General features: G+C 34.6%; 1 protein-coding gene across 2 annotated transcripts in view; it reads left to right on the forward strand.

Annotated features, from left to right (window-relative positions):
• The window catches only part of LOC149552322 (TIP41-like family protein), an 86741-nt gene that overhangs the window by 58266 nt on the left and 8572 nt on the right, over nucleotides 1–19903 (forward strand). For both annotated transcript variants that reach the window (XM_089787846.1, XM_089787845.1), the window contains exons 2-3: nucleotides 6235–6420; nucleotides 6990–7080. In XM_089787846.1, the coding sequence (XP_089643972.1) occupies nucleotides 6235–6420; nucleotides 6990–7080 (277 nt within the window). The remainder of the gene's footprint in view (nucleotides 1–6234; nucleotides 6421–6989; nucleotides 7081–19903) is intronic.

Below are 19903 nucleotides of genomic sequence, written 5' to 3' on the forward strand. Positions count from 1 at the left end.
GTACAAGGACTCGTGCCAAGGTGTGCCAGTATCGACAATGTCTATATGGCACTACAACTCAGTGTTCACCACAAGGGATTCATAGCATTGCGCTAGAAGAAAGGACACAACTCAGCAAAGATGAAAACCACAAATGCTCACTATGAACCACAAGACCGCTTGATGCTCCTATGTTTAGTTCCTAAAGCTGAACTAGGGTGAACAGCATGTTTTCCACGACAACTGAGCTAGTATGGGCGAAATGCTCATTCCCGTCTCGTCCTTTCAATCGAAAGGTGCAAAATAAAGATTGGTGTTTTCAAAAGAAATGCACAACACAAACACCCACCAAAGAAAATAAATTTCCCTGTCCTTCCTAAAACCAGCCTAGACTTGATGTTCTTGGGCGCGAATTTTGAAAGAAAATGACATCAGCTTTATATTTCAGGTGAAAAATATTGAAATCAGATTCGAATGGCAATGGCTAGTTCTTTCTATCTTGGTGCCATGTTGTTTTACACTAGTGGATAATACTCTCATTGATCTCTGAAGTTCTGTAAGCAGTTTTACTAGATTGCAGACACTTGTCTTGTTGCTCAATTACCCAATAATAGTTGGCATTCCAATTTCTTCCTGGCAGTTACTTCTGCTCCAAAACTTCCTGCGTGATGGAGTACGAGTACTTCAACAAACACTCTAACACATTAGTTCTTCTTAAGTAACCGTTCAAGTATGTGTAATGATTTTGGCGTGAGAACCCAGTGAAGTTGATTTTGGAAGGTGCCGTTATGTTCAAGATATCCTCTACTCACTCTCGATATGTGCCAGGATAATGGATAATAGTTGGGTGCTTACATACCACTAATATCACTGGAGCAATTGTGGTGAGTTGGTTGTTAAAGACTATCTGGTTGGGCTAACCTTGTTTTATCTGCACCATCGTTTCATATTCATTTAATTGGTACATTCTGAGATGTCGTGACTGGGTTGGTGACCCTCTAATCCCCTTTAATGCAGCTTGCTTACGACTTGGTTAATCTTGACGTTGCAACAGGGACTCATGGAATACCTCCAACTCGGGAGTGTCAACATGCCCACAAATCCCACCTAGGTGTCGCTGAATCAAACCGTGAAGGTTCTGTTAAGGGACAATTCTTCAACCCAACTGTTTCAGAGTTGTCGCCCCTTCTCACATTGCCGTCTATGATGGTTCTACTCAAGAGGTGGGGGGGGGAATGATGAATCTTTGTGTATGTTCCTCACACAAGGTTGGTTACCTGCTCACATTTCTTGCGACTTGCTCTAAGGTGCGTTAAACCTCTGACATTGCCCTATGTGATAACCATTGTTATTGATGTTGCCGACTTCCCAAAAATTTGTCCACGGGAATACTCTAGCTCGGGTGCTGTGCTTCTTTCCTACAATTGCCTGTGGTGGTTTGATAACCTCACAATTTTCTTCATAGTATGTTGACGTTCAACATGTTCGGACAAGGTGCCCTTGCAGTATTAAATATTACACTTGCCAGAACTAAATGCAGGGCTTACCACAATTTCAAATACAATTCTCTTGTTAAAAATATTAGTGCTTTTAAATCTCCAACTATGGTCGCCGCTACAGAAGACTTTCCATTGATAAGGTTTCCTTGATAGAAGTTCGTTAAAATCATTTGGAAGTTTTTAGGAACATTTATTGAAAGACATGCATAGCACACTTGGTTTTGCATCAGTCCAAGCCTTTGAAATTTGCATCCATTAGTTTTCAAATAAACAATATTCTGGTATAAAGCAAGGCCCGATAAAAATCTTACACTCTTTAAGAACTCAAAACCTCCAAAATGACATTCCCACCATAGACATTATTAAAGATTGCTCTCTATTGAATATGGGCTCCAGAATTACGATAAATCACTCCTTGATATTATATATCAATTGTCCATTACTCTATCTGGATATTTGCAACTAAGCTTTGATTCAAAACTCTGAATATACCCACTAGGATGGCAGGTTCAATAGTTTTGATATCACTGAAATATCCCAAACGGATATTGACTTGATTTTTTTTTCTCCAGATAACATACAGAACATAAACATGTGAAGTTGCATTATAAAACCAATAATATAAATCATAGGAAATATCCCCAATAGATATTTATGCGCTTGTTTCCTCAAAATTGATGTTCAAAACTTAAACCATAGGCAGATGTATTACGAAACAACAATAGAAACCAGTAGATTCTCCAGAAGATATTAACCTGTACAATTCAGATATAATTCATATGTGGAAGACACATACCATTGTTTTATTTGATCATTATGTAGAAACCTTGCAATGAATGCTTCGGTGAGGATGTGTGACAAACTTCAGAATAGTTCCGTCAAATATTGCCATGACAGGAATCAAATCTGGAGAATGTTGTTATTCTAGCAAATCTGGAAAATCCTTGTTACTGATACAGAAGTTTTAACATCTAGACTATTTAATCAGGTATGCATACTACTGTTATCTGCTGATGTTTCTGTATTTTGACATCAATGACATCTTGAGATAAATTTCAAACGAATGCTAACATACCTGAGAGTTTATTTGTTACTTAATGGCATTTGAGATTTTTTATAAGTCTGGTGAGGAGAAACTGAAACCTACATTTAAATTTGCATGAAGATGAATCAGTTGGTAGAGAATTGGTCTTCTTTCTTTCGGATTGCTTGTGCAAAACTTATTTGAAGGATCCTTTAGAAAACTTCATTTTTGAAGTCGTGAATCTTCATCTACCTCCAATTACAAATCTTGCTGAATTTTCTCTGTTGCAGAGGGAAAATGTGAGTATAAATGGTTCTATGGGTGTTATATCTTCCTTCAACTCTGTTACAGTTTGTTGAAAAGACTACATTTATGATGAGATTCAAATTGTGTTGTTAGAAATTATATCCTACAATGAGACTGAAAACTGCAGCTTGTCTGATTAGAGCTTTGGTTTAAATAAAGCCTTATGCATTCATTCCCACTAATGAGTATGCACCAATCATATTTAAGAGGGCCTTTAATATTTTGAGCAATATATTTATGAATTAGATTCTACCAAGACACAACTTTGGAGGTTGGCAGCATCGGAGGATGGAGGAATTTCCATCATCTCAAGTCAGCTTCTCGCTTCGCGATGGTGTTTTGCATGAGAAGCGTTTTTGACATTTTTGGTTTTCTATTTTGATTTGCTTTCTAATGCTGACAAATTTGAAGAAAACATGTTTTGTAAAGCCTAATTTTGGAGACTTGTTTAAGACTTGATATTGCACTCAGTGTGGATTGTTGTCAAGTGAGCTTCAGAGTATATGATCAAGAATTATACCTTTTTGCGGCCAGTAGACAATGATAGAGATCTGTCACATCTTTAAGAATCATTATTGAATAATTCAAGACTTCTTCATTTAAGAACATAGCTCGAAGCTACAACTTTCCAAGGGTCAAAAGACAACTTGATGGAGTCTTGCTTGGTTCAGAATTTGCTACTTCAGAACATTTTCTCAAAATATGTATTCAAATTATGTAATCAGCATGTTCTGTTTTTGTAAGCCTTAAGTGGGGGTTCCTAAGGTGAATTTGATGTCTTTAGGATCAATGTATTAAGGGGGGGTGGGGAATGTTGGCATATAATACATATCTAATGTTGATGCTTTATTTCCTGTAAACAGTTAACAGTTGTTGGTTAACTGTGTCTTGCCAATAACTGTCTTATGCATTATATAAGGGTGTTATGTTTGGTCAATAAAATGATTGAACGTTCATCAATATCTCTGACATATAGCACTATCAAGTTGTGTTGATTCCTTTGGCTCTACATCTCATCAGCCTGCTTGGCTCAAATAGTAAACAGTCGTTAGTTACTAAATTGAATTATTAAAATAAAAATACAAATCATGAAGGATGCCTACTTGGAGACTTGAATAATGCTTTGATTATGATTTAATGGCGGATTGATGTCACTCTTCACACTTGCCATTCCTTTCACTCTTCTTTAATCCGAATGCACCCACTTCTCATCTTTGTTATTATAGCAGTTTGTTGTTGCAACTTTCAATTTTGTTTTTGAAGTATGGGAGTGAGTTGGAACAAGGCTTAGATGGCTATTTTAAGCTTTTGCAAGTTTTAAGGGTTTTTGTGGGGCCTATAGGCATTTAGGGCTAAGGCTTGTGGCATGCAATTTTGTTTTTTGCTTATTTAAAAAAAGAAAATTTTGATACATTGAACTGCTAGAGATGCTTGGAAATGTCTGGCAGGGTCAGAGGCTTCTAGGAGTCCCTTGCATGTGTCAGGGACATCCCAAAGTCTTCATGTACTCCCCAAATGAGTGAGGGGCATCTTGGAAGTGTCCTCAGGTCTTGGGTGTTGGTGGTGGTGGGATAGCAGGGGGACGTTCCTATTCAAGATTCATGTGGATTTTAGGGGGAAGGGATGCTTCCTTTAGGGCTAAGGCTTGTGGCACGCATTTTTTTTTGCATTTAAAAAAAAGATATTTTTGATACATTCCTCTGCTAGAGATGCTTGGAAATCTCTGGCAGGGTCAAGAGACTTCTAGGAGTCCCTTGCATGTCTCAAGGACATCCCAAAGTCCCCATGTACACCCCGGATGAGTGGGGGGCATCTTGGAAGTGTCCTCAGGTCTCGAGTGGTGGTGGTGGGATGGCGGGGGGATGTTCCTATCCCAGATTCATGGGGATTTTGGGGGGAAGGGATGCTTCCTTGTGGAACACTGATACATTCTAATGAATTTCACTCGTTCCTTATATGTATTGCTTGATCTATTGTTTTAGCAACCTCATCAGTCTGATTTTCTCTTCTTTGTCCAGTTTTGGCAATCTGAGAACTACTTATATTAGGTCCATAAGTTCCCTTGTGAATTTTTTTATAGCAAGTTCAAAAGCTAGATTACTCTTCCATTACATTGTCTATCATAACATTATCATTAGTGCATTGGATGGGATTAGTACAAGTTGATGATGTTGATTAAGAGACCAGTTTCGAACTTTATATAAGAGGCATTTAGCAGTATTGAACTAAATCATTGTTTGAAGGGTAATATTCAATAAAGGGTCTCTATATTGTGTGTAATGATCTTTGTCATTCAGCAATTTTTCATTTACAATTCAACACTTCAGTAAAATAGGTCATGAACAATCAAGGTTTTGTTTTTCTTTCCAAGCGTAGTTGATACTAGACATCATGAATGACATATTTCTATCTGCAGGAATGGAAGAACTGTTACTTTTTAATATAATTAAATGAACAACTCAGTAGTTTATGCATCTATATATTGGGTGTAAATTAGAGAGCACTGCTACTCTACACGATAATCAACTGAACTACCAAGGATTCTATAAATATTACACAGAGTATTTCTCTGAGTAAGCATAAGAAAGATTAGTTATGCCATTGTGACTAATCTATGCAAGTTTATATTGTGCTTATACAAATTAGATTTGCCTATAACTTTTGATTTTCTCCAAGAATATGCCTACTGTAGGTTTTGAGTCATTGACTATTATTGTTAAAGTAGGTTACTTCATTGGGGAACTATGGGTACTATTTTTTAGGATATTCCTTTTCCTTGAACTAAAATCCATGAAACTTCTTATTTGGGATATATATATATATATATATATATATCAATCATTCCTGAGATGAAAATTGGCAGTTGTGTATCTCTTTTGTAGAAAATATTACAGTAAAACTCTAGCAATCTTACAAAAATTGGCCATGGTTCAAATATAAATGAACTGCATTATTTGGGAACAGAGCATGCTCTCATGCTTACTTCCATTTGGAAGCGATTCGTAATTTAGGTTAATGAATAAACAACTTTTAGATCTTAACTAAGCAACAAAGGGAGGTAGCTATCGGACTGTTTGATTGACAAGTTTGGACAGACACCATTTGGTTTCCTATTAATCAGCAGATGTGTAAATGTGCAATGGTTGCAGTAAGGAAGCTACGATATTGTTTCTCTGATATTCATTTTCTAGAGATATTTCTTTTGCAGTTACTTTTATGAAATACTTGATAATAAACATCTTTTTCTTCTTGCAATTCTTCTATGTCAGGATGGATAATTATATAGTTGTACGTATTCACTCAAAAGTTTGACACTTATCTGTAGAAATAGATTGTATATTTTTGGAAGGACAAGCCACATTTAAAACAGATTATATTGTTACTTGTGGAAACACTCATAGCACGCATATTATGTTGATCTTGCAGATGGGAGAAAAGGATTGATACTGCACACTTACCAGAAATGGTCTTTGGAGAAAGCTGGCTTGATCTTTTTCATGAGGAAACTGGAATTAGAATCCACTTTAATGCATTTGATGCGCTCCTTGGATGGAAGGAGGAAGCTTTACCCCCTGTTGAAGTCCCAGCTGCAGCTCAATGGAAATTTAGAAGGTTTGAATATTTACCAGCTTCACTGTGGTGTGGGAATAGCCATCTAGCATTATGCATGCATATCATAGTTCCAGGACTTTCTTTGCGAGTTGCGAGCCAAGTGACCCTAGCCGAGTCCCAGAGGCTTGGGACTCTCTAGGAACTCGCTGTAGGCAAGGCTTGCTAGAAGCTGGTATTTTGCCGGGTACTGCTGAGTCTTGCCAGTTTTTTGCCAAGTCCCAATCTATTGGTTAGCCTTGCCGAGTCTGCACCAAGTCCGATTCTCTTTCCTATGTTAATATATTTGTTGCAGTTATTCCAATTTAATCATGATGTGTGTTCTTCATCCATGGAATTGAGCACTTGGACTTTATGCCAGGCATTAAGTGAAACAAGTCCTTTTTAATTATATCCTTAAACTTGTTTTCCTGGTTGTATTTAACTGTCACGAACTGGACACATTATTGTTTATGTCAATGTCAGTAACTTAGTATGTTTCTTCTTCTTTCTGAGATTTAGTTCCATGTCGAAGTGTTCAAGACTTTTAATTCCATTACACACTGTATAATATTATTCTTTTGCCTATACAGTAAACCGAGTCAGCAGGTAATTCTGGATTACGACTATACATTCACCACACCATATGCTGGGAGTGAAGTACTTGAATCAAGAAGAAGCCAGGTTTGCATTCTTGCACTTTTATGGATTGCCTCTCCGTTGATTTTTCAAGGTACTTGTTTTTAATTTAAAACACCAAGTACAATTGTGTTGGGAATTAGATGAACTTATTTTGATAAAAAATGTTTGTATTACGAATGTAAAGTAAAATATTGCTGTATTGCCGGTCAACTGAGTAAAAAAAACAGTATTGTGGGTCATCTTGGATTAAATATATTCATTATTGTTTATGTTCAATATTGTTGAGCTTAGTGATTTATAGGTCTCGTCATATTCATGTTTAAGTTAACGAGAATCACTTTTTGGAAGTGACAAAGACATTTTTATTATACATGTAAAGAAATGAAATAAATATTTTTCCTGGAAAAATTGAAATAATAGACACTTGATTTTTTTTTTGTTTTTTGAAAATAATTTTTTAATGGCTCAGAACAATTTGCCAGAACAACTGAAAATGTCTGCAAATAAGATTGATCTGATTTCTATATTCATTCATGGCACAATACATAGCTTAGAGAACAACATTAAAATTTAAGATAATTCCAAATTGATATAGCAATACTAAACATCAATATCAATTAATTTTAATCATAGATCAAATAAATTCCCCAGTTAGGTGACCAAATGAAATCGTTTACAGGTCTGTTACAAGTGTAGATATTTTGAGAGTCATTATCTGCATTAATACATGGCTTTCCATGATAAAATTAGGCTTTCTGTAGGCAGTGATATTAAAAATGTAACACCTCAAACAATAAAATGAACCTCCAAGCTGCTCAGATCTGTATGATAGCTTTTTAATGCCTGGAAACGACACCAATAGGATCTGATATATGCTCAGAAGTTACTAAATGCACCTGCTGAAGCTAGTTGGGTATTAACAAAGCATAGAAATTACTAGTGAAGATTTCAAACTCATCCAACTAACAGAAAATCTTTCTTTGCACTTGGTCACTTCAAAACAAAATGCCAATGTTCACTCCTAGACACCAGAAAGGACTCCTTGTGGGGAGTACTAGAGGTATGATGTCTTCAAGAAAATTATTCTTGGCTGATAAGCTTTAAAGAAAATGTCCAACCCTTTTGTCCAGCTCATAAATCATTAGGAAAGGTACCCAAAATCATATGAAGGAAGAAGATGTCATCAAAAAGGATGGTTGACCAGCTATCATGGAGGTGTACAACCAGACCTGGGAACTCTGCAAAAATCATCCAAAATCTCACCAAACTTGCTCGAAATCAATACAAATCCACATCAGACAAACAATTCCAATTCTCAGATCAAGACCCCACTTATATCTTCATATTTGAAACCAAAATTATCCAAAAAACAATGGCAGCCCAAGTTAGATCTTTCACAATTGGAACTAGAAAGATTGCAAAAAACTATATCCTCAACAACTCTAGGAAGAACACAAACACATTCCCACAACATATATGTATGTATGCAAACTCTGAATGAAGAAATGGGAGTCAAAACTCCAATTTATAGAGTTTTGAGGAAATCAGGGAAATTTTAAAAATTCAAATATTTAATTTCTCTTGAAAAGCTCGCTATAAGCTTTTAAAAAACTTGTCCAACTTAGTTGCTCAACACTTAATATTTTATTTATTTAACACAAACGAATAATTTAGAGTCAATAACTCTAGTGTAAATATTGAAATAACATCCATCACCTTACGGAATCCTCCCAAACATTGGAAATAGAAATCAAACAATGTCTGAGCACAACCAAAGTTTCAAGATGATAAATGATTCTGACACCACATTATAAATAGCAGTATTCTCCATTAAAGAGAACAGACCCAGGAAAACTGAGAAAGATCGATATCTTGCAAACACTTACGAAACAGAGCTATTGCTCTCAAAACTCATTGAAACTAAGAATTGAGCTCATCTATAACATTGGAACTCTCTTGATGCATCTGGAAACCTATGAAAACCCTAAAAACTGGTCAACACTTGTATAACAAGATGGCGTAAAAATTGGGATATTATAAAATTAAAATATGTACCATTAAGAACTGAAGGGTGCCTGTGACTTAGCAAGGGGAATATTTTTGTCATTCACAAATTTGAATGGAAAACATGAGCAGACAACATGAATATGGGAACTATCCCCACAAATATGCGAATGAATCTCATGGTGAAGATTTAGGAGATTAATTTTATCATTTGCAAGGTTTTGTACATAGTTCAAAATAGCGCTGAAATATCGACGATATCTCGTCTTCTCGCGAGATTCTGACACTGGTGCGAAAAATCTTAGTTTTCTTGTGAGATTACTGTCCCTAGAAATTGAATTTCTCACTGTGATAAAATGCCATTTCTCGGTGATTTCTCTGCAACTTCTCGTGAGAAGTACTTAAGTTCTCGCAAGCAGCGTGTGTATTTGCTAGTTAAATGATAGAGATGCCCAGAAACTGTAGTGTTATTTCTTTTTTGCAGCGTTGAGCTTGTTGGGTGTGGGAGGAGAAAATAGGTGTTTGCTAGTGATTTAGAGCTATTGTCGGTGGAATTGGAGTGGATTTGAATCTCTTTTCAAGCAAATCTGGATTCACAAGTAAGTTTCTTAATCTTTTGTTCTTTTGAGTTAAAAATCGTTTTGCCTTGCCATACTTGCATATCTTGCATCTAACTTACGTAAGACTCTAGGAATACTATTTCTAATGTTCTCTAACACATTTTAGAGTGTCATGACAAAGATCTAACACCATGTTTTTGCAATTTTTCTAATTTTTTTTTTCTCAATAATTTCACAACCTAATACATTTTTTGTTTTATTCTTTGAATTTTCAGCTTGTGTTTAAACTCACTTGAAGTTTTAATCTACTATTAGTTTGTTCCTAAATATATTTATTAAATTTCAAAATTTGTGGCTTATTTATTTTGTGCAAGTTGATTTTACATTAAATGGAAAATATGGTTTCCTCTACAATTGGGTCAGCTGCAACATCTCCTAGTGGTCCTGTAGCATGTCCATTTGGATTCATAGGCACGTGCCCCAAAGGGGCTAGAGACTTTGAATGGAAATATGGTTTTGAAGGAATGAAGTATAATAGTCATGCATAAAATGCAAAAAACAAATTTGTGGAGGCATATTTAGTTTGAAGTACCACCTTGCTGGTATACAAAAGCGAGACAAGGATTTGTGATGAGACTACAGAGGAAATAAAAAGAGAGATGATTGCTTTTCTCAGTGCCTAGGAAGAGAAGCTGTTGAAAAGGGAAAGGAAAAAATTGGCCATGAGGGCATCTATTTACGAATCGCAAGTTATGTTTCCTTTTTAGGAATCATTTATTATTTTCTAATCACCGCTAATGATTGTGCTAAAACAATTATCATGATTTATAATGAAATGATGTGGGTTGTGACTAGGTACCCCAATCACCTTTGATGAAGAAGAAGATGCACTTGAGGGGATAGTGAGCTCTCTTTGTGGCCCACAGATCCATGCATGGGCCACACCTATTGGAATACAAACACCACTGAGAGGGGGGGTGAATCAGTGGTTTAAAATACTTTTAAAAACTTGAAATAATTACAAGTTAAAAAAATTTAACACATGAGCAAGATAGTTAATGAATAACAAAGTGACACAATATTTTAATGTGGAAAACCCCTTAGGGTAAAAAACCACTTTGAATCTGAAACTTTATTAGCCTCTTGGGCAAATCTTTTAGAGTTACAACTCTAGGAAGCACCAGCACCCTGTTTTAGAAACACCAATTTCAAGGAACACCAATCCCTTACACCTGAAGCACCAACTTCATGAAAATAAGAAGCAACAACTTCAAAAATGAACAAGTGAGATATAAAATCAAAGGATCATCTCTGTAACAACACAAATCATGAATCATTAGTTTCAACTTCTTGTTGAAAACACAATGCAGGATATACTTCCATTCTCCTCAAAACATCCAATATTCAAATATATTTTCTTTTTCCATTAAAATATCTGATCAAATACTGATATGAATGAATGAAGAAGCAATATATAACCCTTCTTCTACATTTGATAAAATTCTGCAATGAAAATCAAATCACAAATATGAAATAAGAAACATAAAGCATTAGCCTCTTCTTTGCTTTTAAAAATTTGTCTACAAATTGTTCTGTCTACAAGGAATTCCACACCAATTTTGCAATTGATATCAAAACCACCTGTTGGATGTTTTAGAGGAATGTATCCTCTACTTATAAACCAAGAAAGTTGAAATTTTGGAAGTAGGTACATACCCCAAACTTCCATTAGACCAAAATCGCTCAAAATTGCTAAAACTATCATAACAATTTGGGAACTGTTTCTGATAAACAAACTTTTTCTCTATACATGTGTTATGCAAAAACTAACAAAGACCCATTTTAGCTAACTCCGAGACCTTTCCAAAAAGGTATGATAGTTGGGGTCTATTTGATAAAAAAGCTTGTCGACTTTTTAATAGACCAAAACTGTTTTTTTATATCCGTTTTCAAAACTAATGTGAACATTAAGTGTTAATTGTATGACAATTACGTATTTGTCTTGAAAATGTTTTGAACAATATTGAAGGACATCAAATAAGACAATCACATGATGTTAGTCATACCATATGCTCATTATTGACATCAACGACAACAATCAAAGACCAAATACCAAGGTTTCAACATACTCCCTCGTTGGCATTGATGTCAATACCAACTTCCACCTGGATATTCATGTGTACCTGTACCTGTATATCCATTATGTAGACATCTTCATTTTGCTCCCCTTTTGACATCAATGACAAAGGAGATATACCAAGGTTTCAGTGTAACAAAAAGATAAGGAAAATATGCTCTCCCTGAAACCTATCACTCATTTATGAACTTATGCAAGAGAAGAGAGGGATAAAACTCCCTATCTTGCTCTTAACCCTTCAAATGTGGCTCTTGAGAGAGGTTTTGTAAATATATCAGCAAGTTGATTTGAAGAAGGAACAAATTCTAATTCAACATTACCATTCAAGACATGTTCCCTTATGAAATGATAACGAACATCAATGTGCTTGTTTGCATGAATGCATAATTGGATTCTTAGAAATACTGATTCCACTCTGATTATCACAATAGATAGGAATTGGTTTAGATACTATTACTTTCATATCTAATAAAGTTTGAACCATACAAAGAACTTGTTGACAACAAGAACATGCAGCTATATATTTAGCCTCTGCAGTAGAAAGTGTAGTAGATTTTTGCTTCTTACTATGCCAACACACTAGCCTGTTACCCAAGAAAAATGTTGCTCCTGAAGTAATTTTTCTTTCATCTAGACAACTTGTCCAATCCGAGTTAGTATAAGCAACAAATCTGAAGTCATCATGTTTAGGATACCAAATCCCATAATCCAAAGTACCCTGAATATATTCCAAAATTATTTTAACTGCCATAACATGAGATTCTTTAGGTGAAGATTGAAATTTTGTAACCAAACATATAACATGCATGATATCAGGCCTTGAAGTTGTGAGACAGAGTAAACTACCAATCATGGATCTATAAGTAGTTTGATCAACATCAGGAGAATCATCATTTTTAGTAAGTTTACATCTTGTTATCATTGATGTTCCCATAGGCTTACAATCTTTCATATGAAATTTCTTTAACATTTCTTTTGCATACTTAGTTTGGGATAAGAATATACCATTTTCCAACTGAGAAATTTGCAACCCAAGAAAATAGGATAGTTCCCCAAGCATGGACATTTCAAATTCAAATTGCATAAGCTCTGAAAAACCTTGACTTAAAGCATCATCATTGGATCCAAATACTATATCATCAACACAAACAAAAACAATGAGAACATCATCACATGTACCATATATGTACAAATTGCTATCAACACCACCTCTTTTGAAGCCATTTTTGATAAGATACTGATCCATCCTAGAATACCAAGCCCTCGGAGCTTGTTTTAGACCATAAAGATCCTTTTTTAACCTATAGACATGATTAGGATAGTCTTTGTTTTCAAATCCTTTAGGTTGATCCATATGAATCTCTTCATCAAGATAACCATTAGGAAATGCCGTTTTAACATCCATTTGGTACATTTTAAAGCCCTTGAAAGTTGAACATGCACGAAAGATTCTTATTGCTTCAATTTTAGCCACCGGTGCAAAAGTTTCATCAAAATCCACACCTTCTATTTGTGCATAACCCTTACAAACCAATCTAGCCTTGTTCCTTGATATCTTTCCATTTTCATCAAGTTTATTTTTAAAGACCCATTTAGCACCTGTTACATTTTTATCTTAAGGTCTAGGCACTAATTCCCAAGTTTTAATTTTTTCAATTTGACTTAGTTCCTCTTTCATAGCATTAACTCAAAACTCATCCATACTAGCTTCTTTATATGATTTAGGTTCAATTTGAGATAACAAACAGAGATTAGCACATTCGCTAGATGTGTTTCTTGTTCTCGTTTGAATACTTGCATGTTTATCCCCTATAATTTGTTCTTGAGGATGATACTTCTTCAATCTTGTTCCTGTAGCCTTTGTACTTGTGGTTTCTGGTGTTTCTATTCGATCTTTTATCTCTTCTTCAGCTTCAACATTTTTATTATCTGCTTCTTTCAAGTCTTTATCACTGTCTTGTAAGAAAGTATTACCCATTCTTATTTCCTTTTTATCTTGCACAACTTCATCCACTTTCACATGTATAGTTTCAACAAGTTTATTCAACCTTTTATTAAAACATTTGTAAGCTATACTTTAAGAAGAATATCCTAAAAAGATTCCTTCATCACATCTTGAATCAAAGCTTCCTATTTTATCATCAGAATTCTTAATGAAGCATCTACTTCCAAAAAGTCTAAAATGCTTAATAGATGCAGGATGTCCATACCATAACTCATAAGGAGTGTACTTAGTTTTTACCCTTAGTTGTGCCCTGTTTAAAATATATACTGCTGTTTGAACTGCTTCTTTCCAATACTTGTTTGGTACTTTAGATTCATCTAACATAGTCCTTGCCATTTTTTTCACTGTTCGGTTCTTTCTCTCAACAACTCCATTTTGTTGAGGTGTCTTGGATGCTGCATATTGTCTTTTGATGCCATGTTTTCCACAATAATCAACAAATTCATCTGAAGTAAACTCAACATCTTTATCTGATCGTAAGCATTTAATCTTCATGTCTGACTCATTTTCAACCATTATCTCAAAAATCTTAAACTTGTTAAATGCCTCTGATTTATGTTTTAAGAATGTTACCCATGTCATTCTTGTATAATCATCTATAAAAAGCATGAAATACTTTTCACCATTTAACAACATTGTCCTTGTAGTACCACATAAATCAGTATGTACTAATTGCAATGGTTCAGAAGAAAAATATTCTTTTGAAGGAAAATATGCCTTTGTTTGTTTACCATGTTGACACCCTTCACAAATAACATTCTTTGGCCTACTTATACATGGCATAACTCTTACTTTCTGATGCTTACTAATTTTTACCAAGTTGTTAAAATTCAAGTACCCAAGCCTTTTGTGCCATAACCAACTTTCATTTGCCTGTCCCCTAAGACAAACATTTTCATTATTGTTAGTATTTGTGATATCTTTTAAACTGTATACATTCCCTTTAGATCTTTTACTTGATGCAACCATCGGTCCAGATCTTAATTTGATTTGGCAACCATGGTCATCAAAAACAACTTCATATCCATGATCACAAATTTGACTAACACTTAGAAGATTGTACTTTATTCCATCAACATAATACACATCATGAATGGACATTTTGTCGCCAAGTATCAGAGAACCCAAACCTTTAATTTGCCTTGAAGAATCATCACCAAAACTAATATTGCCACCTTTGTAGTTAATCAATTTGTCAAACTTCGTTCTATCTCCTGTCATGTGTCTAGAACAACCACTATCAATTATCCAAAAGTCCTTTTCTGTAGAATGTAGAGCCATTGAACAAACATAGACTTATTAATCTTAGGCCTCCATATCTTAGTCACTTTAGTATCAAATTCTTTATCAACTTGTAGACTAGCATAAGATTGATCATTTTGAATTGACTTAGTTTTGCAATTACTCATAACATGACCACAGAGATTGCATTTGTAACATCTTAGACCATTCATTTTAGGAAAGGAATAACCAAAATGAAACCTTGAATACCTCCTTGACATGTATCTGCAATTACTTATTCTATGTCCATTTTGATGACTTTGTGAAGCAATACCCATCAAAGAAAGAAGTGAACTTGTTTGAGTATCTTTTACCCATGAATGAAGTGCTTGATATAACCTGATTTTTATCATTAGAAATCTGATTAAAATCTGCATTTTTACCTGCATTTGAAGTGGTAGCATTCTTATTTGTATCCTTACTTTCAGATTTAAATATCTTGAATAAAGATTTATCTTTCTTGTCACTAGAACATTGTCCAAGTTCAAAACCAATTCCTATTAGATCATCAGTTCTTCTTTGTTTCCTTAACATATCATCCAAAGTAGTGTTCTCATATTTTTCTAACTTTCTTCTATATGATACTACTTCATTCATTAACCTTATACATTCCCGATCTTTAGAACTTAACTCTTCCTTAGTGACAAAGACAATTCTCTTTTGTTCCTCAACTTGTAATTTCAATTCTATAACTTGTTGATTTAAATCCTTAGTTTCTTTTTCAAAGTTCTCTTTTTCTTTTAAGAATTGATTTTCTTGAACATTTAAATTCCTTGATCTTTTTAAGTGCATAAAGAAATTCACATTCTAAATCAGCCTCAACAAGTTCAACATCATCACTATCTGATTCTTGACAAGTAGTTTCTACAACCATGAATGTAACTTCATTTTCATCCCATTCAAAACTACTGGAGTCACTATCTGATACATCAACAATTAAACTCTTTTTCTTCTTAAAGAACTTTTTGTTATAGAATTTCTTTTTACTTGATTTCTCATTCTCATCATCTACTTCATCACGACTATTATAAGGACATTTAGATGCAAAGTGTCCTATTTTACCACAATTAAAGCATTTGAAAGGAAATTTACCTTTGTATTTACTTGCTCCTTTATTTAATTTCCTTGGTAAATGCGCTTCAAGAACATCAAAATCTTCTGATTCTGAAGAGACTTGCCTCACTTTCTTTTCCACCTTGAATGCTGCTTCTTTGCTTGTGGATTCCTGTTTGCCAAACTTTCTCATTTCATAAGCTACAAGTGCTCCATGAATATCTTCCATTGTATGCTTGTTAATATCTCTAGTTTCTTCTATAGAACATATCTTAGAATCAAATTTATCAGGATGAGATCTCAAAACTTTCTTTACAACATCAATATCATCAATTTTTTCACCAAGTCCTCTTATGCCATTTACAATTTCATCTATCTTAAGGATATAGTCTTCTACCTTTTCATCATTACCCATCTTAAGGTCTTCAAATCTTGATTTCAAATGTTGTATCTTGGCTTCTTTAACTCTATCATTACCATGATATGTGTTTTTTAATTTGTCCCACACTTCTTTAGAAGAACTGCAATGCATTACCTTAACAAAAACATCTTTAGATAAACTGTTAAGTATAGCAAATTTAACTTTCATATTAGTTTCATACTTCCTCTTTTCATCAGGATCTGTAGGTAAAGTATTATGAACTTTATAACCATTAACAACTAAAGCCCAAACATCAACATTAATAGATAACAAATATGTTTGCATCATTACTTCCCAAAAAACATAATCTGATCCATCAAAAATAGGAACCTTTGAAGAACTATATTGAGTTATAAAAGATAAGTATTCCACTCAATCAAAATCTACCCAAAGTTGTTAAACTTGATATAGGGAACCTTGCTCTGATACCACTTGTTGGAATACAAACACCTTTGAGAGGAGGGTGAATCAGTGGTTTAAAATACTTTTAAAAACTTGAAATAATTACAAGTTATAAAAATCTAACACATGAGCAAGATAGTTAATGAATAACAAAGTGATACAATATTTTAACGTGGAAAACTCCTTAGGGTAAAAAAACCACTTTGAATCTGAAACTTTTATTGGCCTCTTGGGAAAATCTTTTAGAGCTACAACTCTGGGAAGCACCAACACCTTGTTTTAGAAACACCAATTCCTTACACCTAAAGCACCAACTTCATGAATACAAGAAGCACCAACTTAAAAAATGAACAAGTGAGATATAAAATCAAAGGATCATCTCAGTAACAACACAAATCATGAATCACTAGTTTCAACTTCTTGTTGAAAACACAATGCGGGATATACTTCTATTCTCCTCAAAACATCCAATATCCACATATATATTTTTTTTCCATTAAAAGATCTGATCAAATACTGATATGAAAGAATGAAGAAGCAATATATAACCCTTCTTCGACCTCTGATAAAATTCGGCAATGAAAATCAAATCACAAATATGAAATAATAAACATAAAGCATTACCCTCTTCTTTGCTGTTAAAAATCTGCCTACAAATTGTTCGGTCTACAAGGAATTCTACACCAATTCTGTAACTTCTATCAAAACCACTTGTTAGATGTTTTAGAGGAATGTATCCTCTACTTATAAACTAAGAAAGTCAAAATTTTAGAGGCAGGGACATACCCCAAACTTCCATTAGACCAAAACTGCTCAAAACTGCTAAAACTGTCATAACAATTTGGTAACTGTTTCTGATAAACAAACTTTTTCTCTTTCCATACATGTGCTATGCAAAAACTAACAAAGACCTATTTTAGCTAACTCCGAGACCTTTCCAAAAAGGTGAAGGTATGATAGTTGGGGTCTATCTGATAAAAAAACTTGTCGACTTTCTAATAGACCAAAACTGTTTTGTTATATCCGTTTTCAAAACCAATGTGAACATTAAGTGTTAATTGTACAACATTTAAATATTTGTCTTGAATATGTTTTGAACAATATTGAAGGACATCAAATAAGAGAATTACATGATGTTAGTCATACCATATGCTCATTATTGACATCAATGACAACAATCAAAGACCAAATACCAAGGGTTCAACAACCCCTACCCATGGCAGGCCCTTAGTGTCAACTTCCATATCTGTTGGTTCTAGTAGACCACAAAACTCTACTATTGATGGTTATTTTGTGGATAGAAACACACTTGGAGCATAACCAGCATTGGAGGGTACTAGATGGAACCGTGATGTGCATTAGCAATTTGACATTCAATGTGCTGATTTTTGGTTTTTTAACCTCTCCTTCAATGTTGTAGCAAGTCCATATTTTCCGAATTTTGTGGCTGGTTGTATGGTAGTAGGAGAGGGCTACAAGCTACCTACTTCCACAGATTTGAGTGGGAGGTTAGTTTACTTGTTTCAAACTTTAATACTTTTACAATTTTACAATTTTTTTAAATTTTTGTTGAAAATAACTTTTTTTAATCGAAGTTGTTTACTTAATGTCATTTTTTTTGTGCTTGTAGATTGCTGAAAGATGCAGTTTATAGGGGTAAAGATGTGGTTGAAGAGAAAAAGTTACAATGGAAACAGTATGGCTGCACCATACTTTTAGATGAATAGATGGATGGAAGAAACCGTACCATCATCAACTTTTTGGTTTCTTGTAAGGATTAAGTAGTCTTTCTTAAATTCTTGGATGCCTCAGATAAGGTAAAGACGACTGAGACTTTGGTTCTAATGATGGAGAATTCTGTGATGGAGGTTGGGGCTGAAAATGTGGTGCAAATCATAATCGACAATGCAGCGACATATGAGGCAGCGGGTAGGATCTTACATGAAAAGCATAACTCTTTTGGTCTCCTTGTGCAGCTCATGTTATTGACCTCCTTTTGGAGGATATAGGGAAATTAGATTGGGTGAAACTAGTTGTAGAGGAAGCAAGGAAGATAACAAAATATATCTATAATCACCCTTGGGTGCTTCATTTGATGAGAGATTTGACCAAAGACAAGGAGTTGGTTAGACTCGCGGTCACAAGATTTGCAACGAACTTTTAATGTTGTAAAGTGTTCTTCTATGAATCCTTTGAGGCAGATGTTTGTGCATCCAAAATGGGTAGAGTTGAGTTATTCAAAGAAGGCCGATAGATAGAGTGTTACACGCGTTGTTTTTGATATCCATTTTTTTGATTGAGCTACATAAATTGTGGAGGTAACTTGGAAACTTCAAATATTTTTGTACTTATTAATCAAGTCTTTCATTATTAATTTATAACTATTTCTGATTAATTTGTTTTCTACGTTTTAGTTGTAGGTGCTGAAGCTCTTGGTTAGAGTTCTCGGCTTGGTAGATGGAGAACAAACCACAATGAGGTCCCTTTATGAGGCCATGGATAGGGCCAAAGAGGCTATAAGAAATAAGTATAGGGGGGAGAGCCTAAACTTTCAGCCCGTATATTGATAGGAGGTGGAGCAATCAACTCCACCAACCCATTCATGGAGTGTGGTATTTCCTCAACCCTTGTTTCCGCTTCTCTCCAACATACACAAATCCCAATGGAGAGGTCATGGAGGGCTTCAGTGAATGCACATAGAGGATGGTACTTGACATTGCGGTGAGAGACCTCATTGTGGTTGAAATGGTAGTGTATCAAAATGCAATGGGCAAACTATTCTTCTTAGCCATGGCAAAGAGAGGTAGAGACACTCAAACCCCAGGTACAATATTTGGAATTTCGAGTCTTCCACATGCATGATTAGTAGATAAATACTGAGCTACAAAAATGTGTCCTCACCTTGCTTTCTAACTCTTTAATATTTATCTTGCAGATGCTTGGCGGCGAAACTAGGTAAAAATGTCCCAAATATGTAAAAACTTGCTTTCAAATCTTATGTT

The sequence above is a fragment of the Cupressus sempervirens genome, chromosome 6, assembly GCF_028749045.1.
Source record: "Cupressus sempervirens isolate cs-2001-9-10 chromosome 6, ASM2874904v1, whole genome shotgun sequence".
NCBI lineage: Eukaryota > Viridiplantae > Streptophyta > Pinopsida > Cupressales > Cupressaceae > Cupressus > Cupressus sempervirens.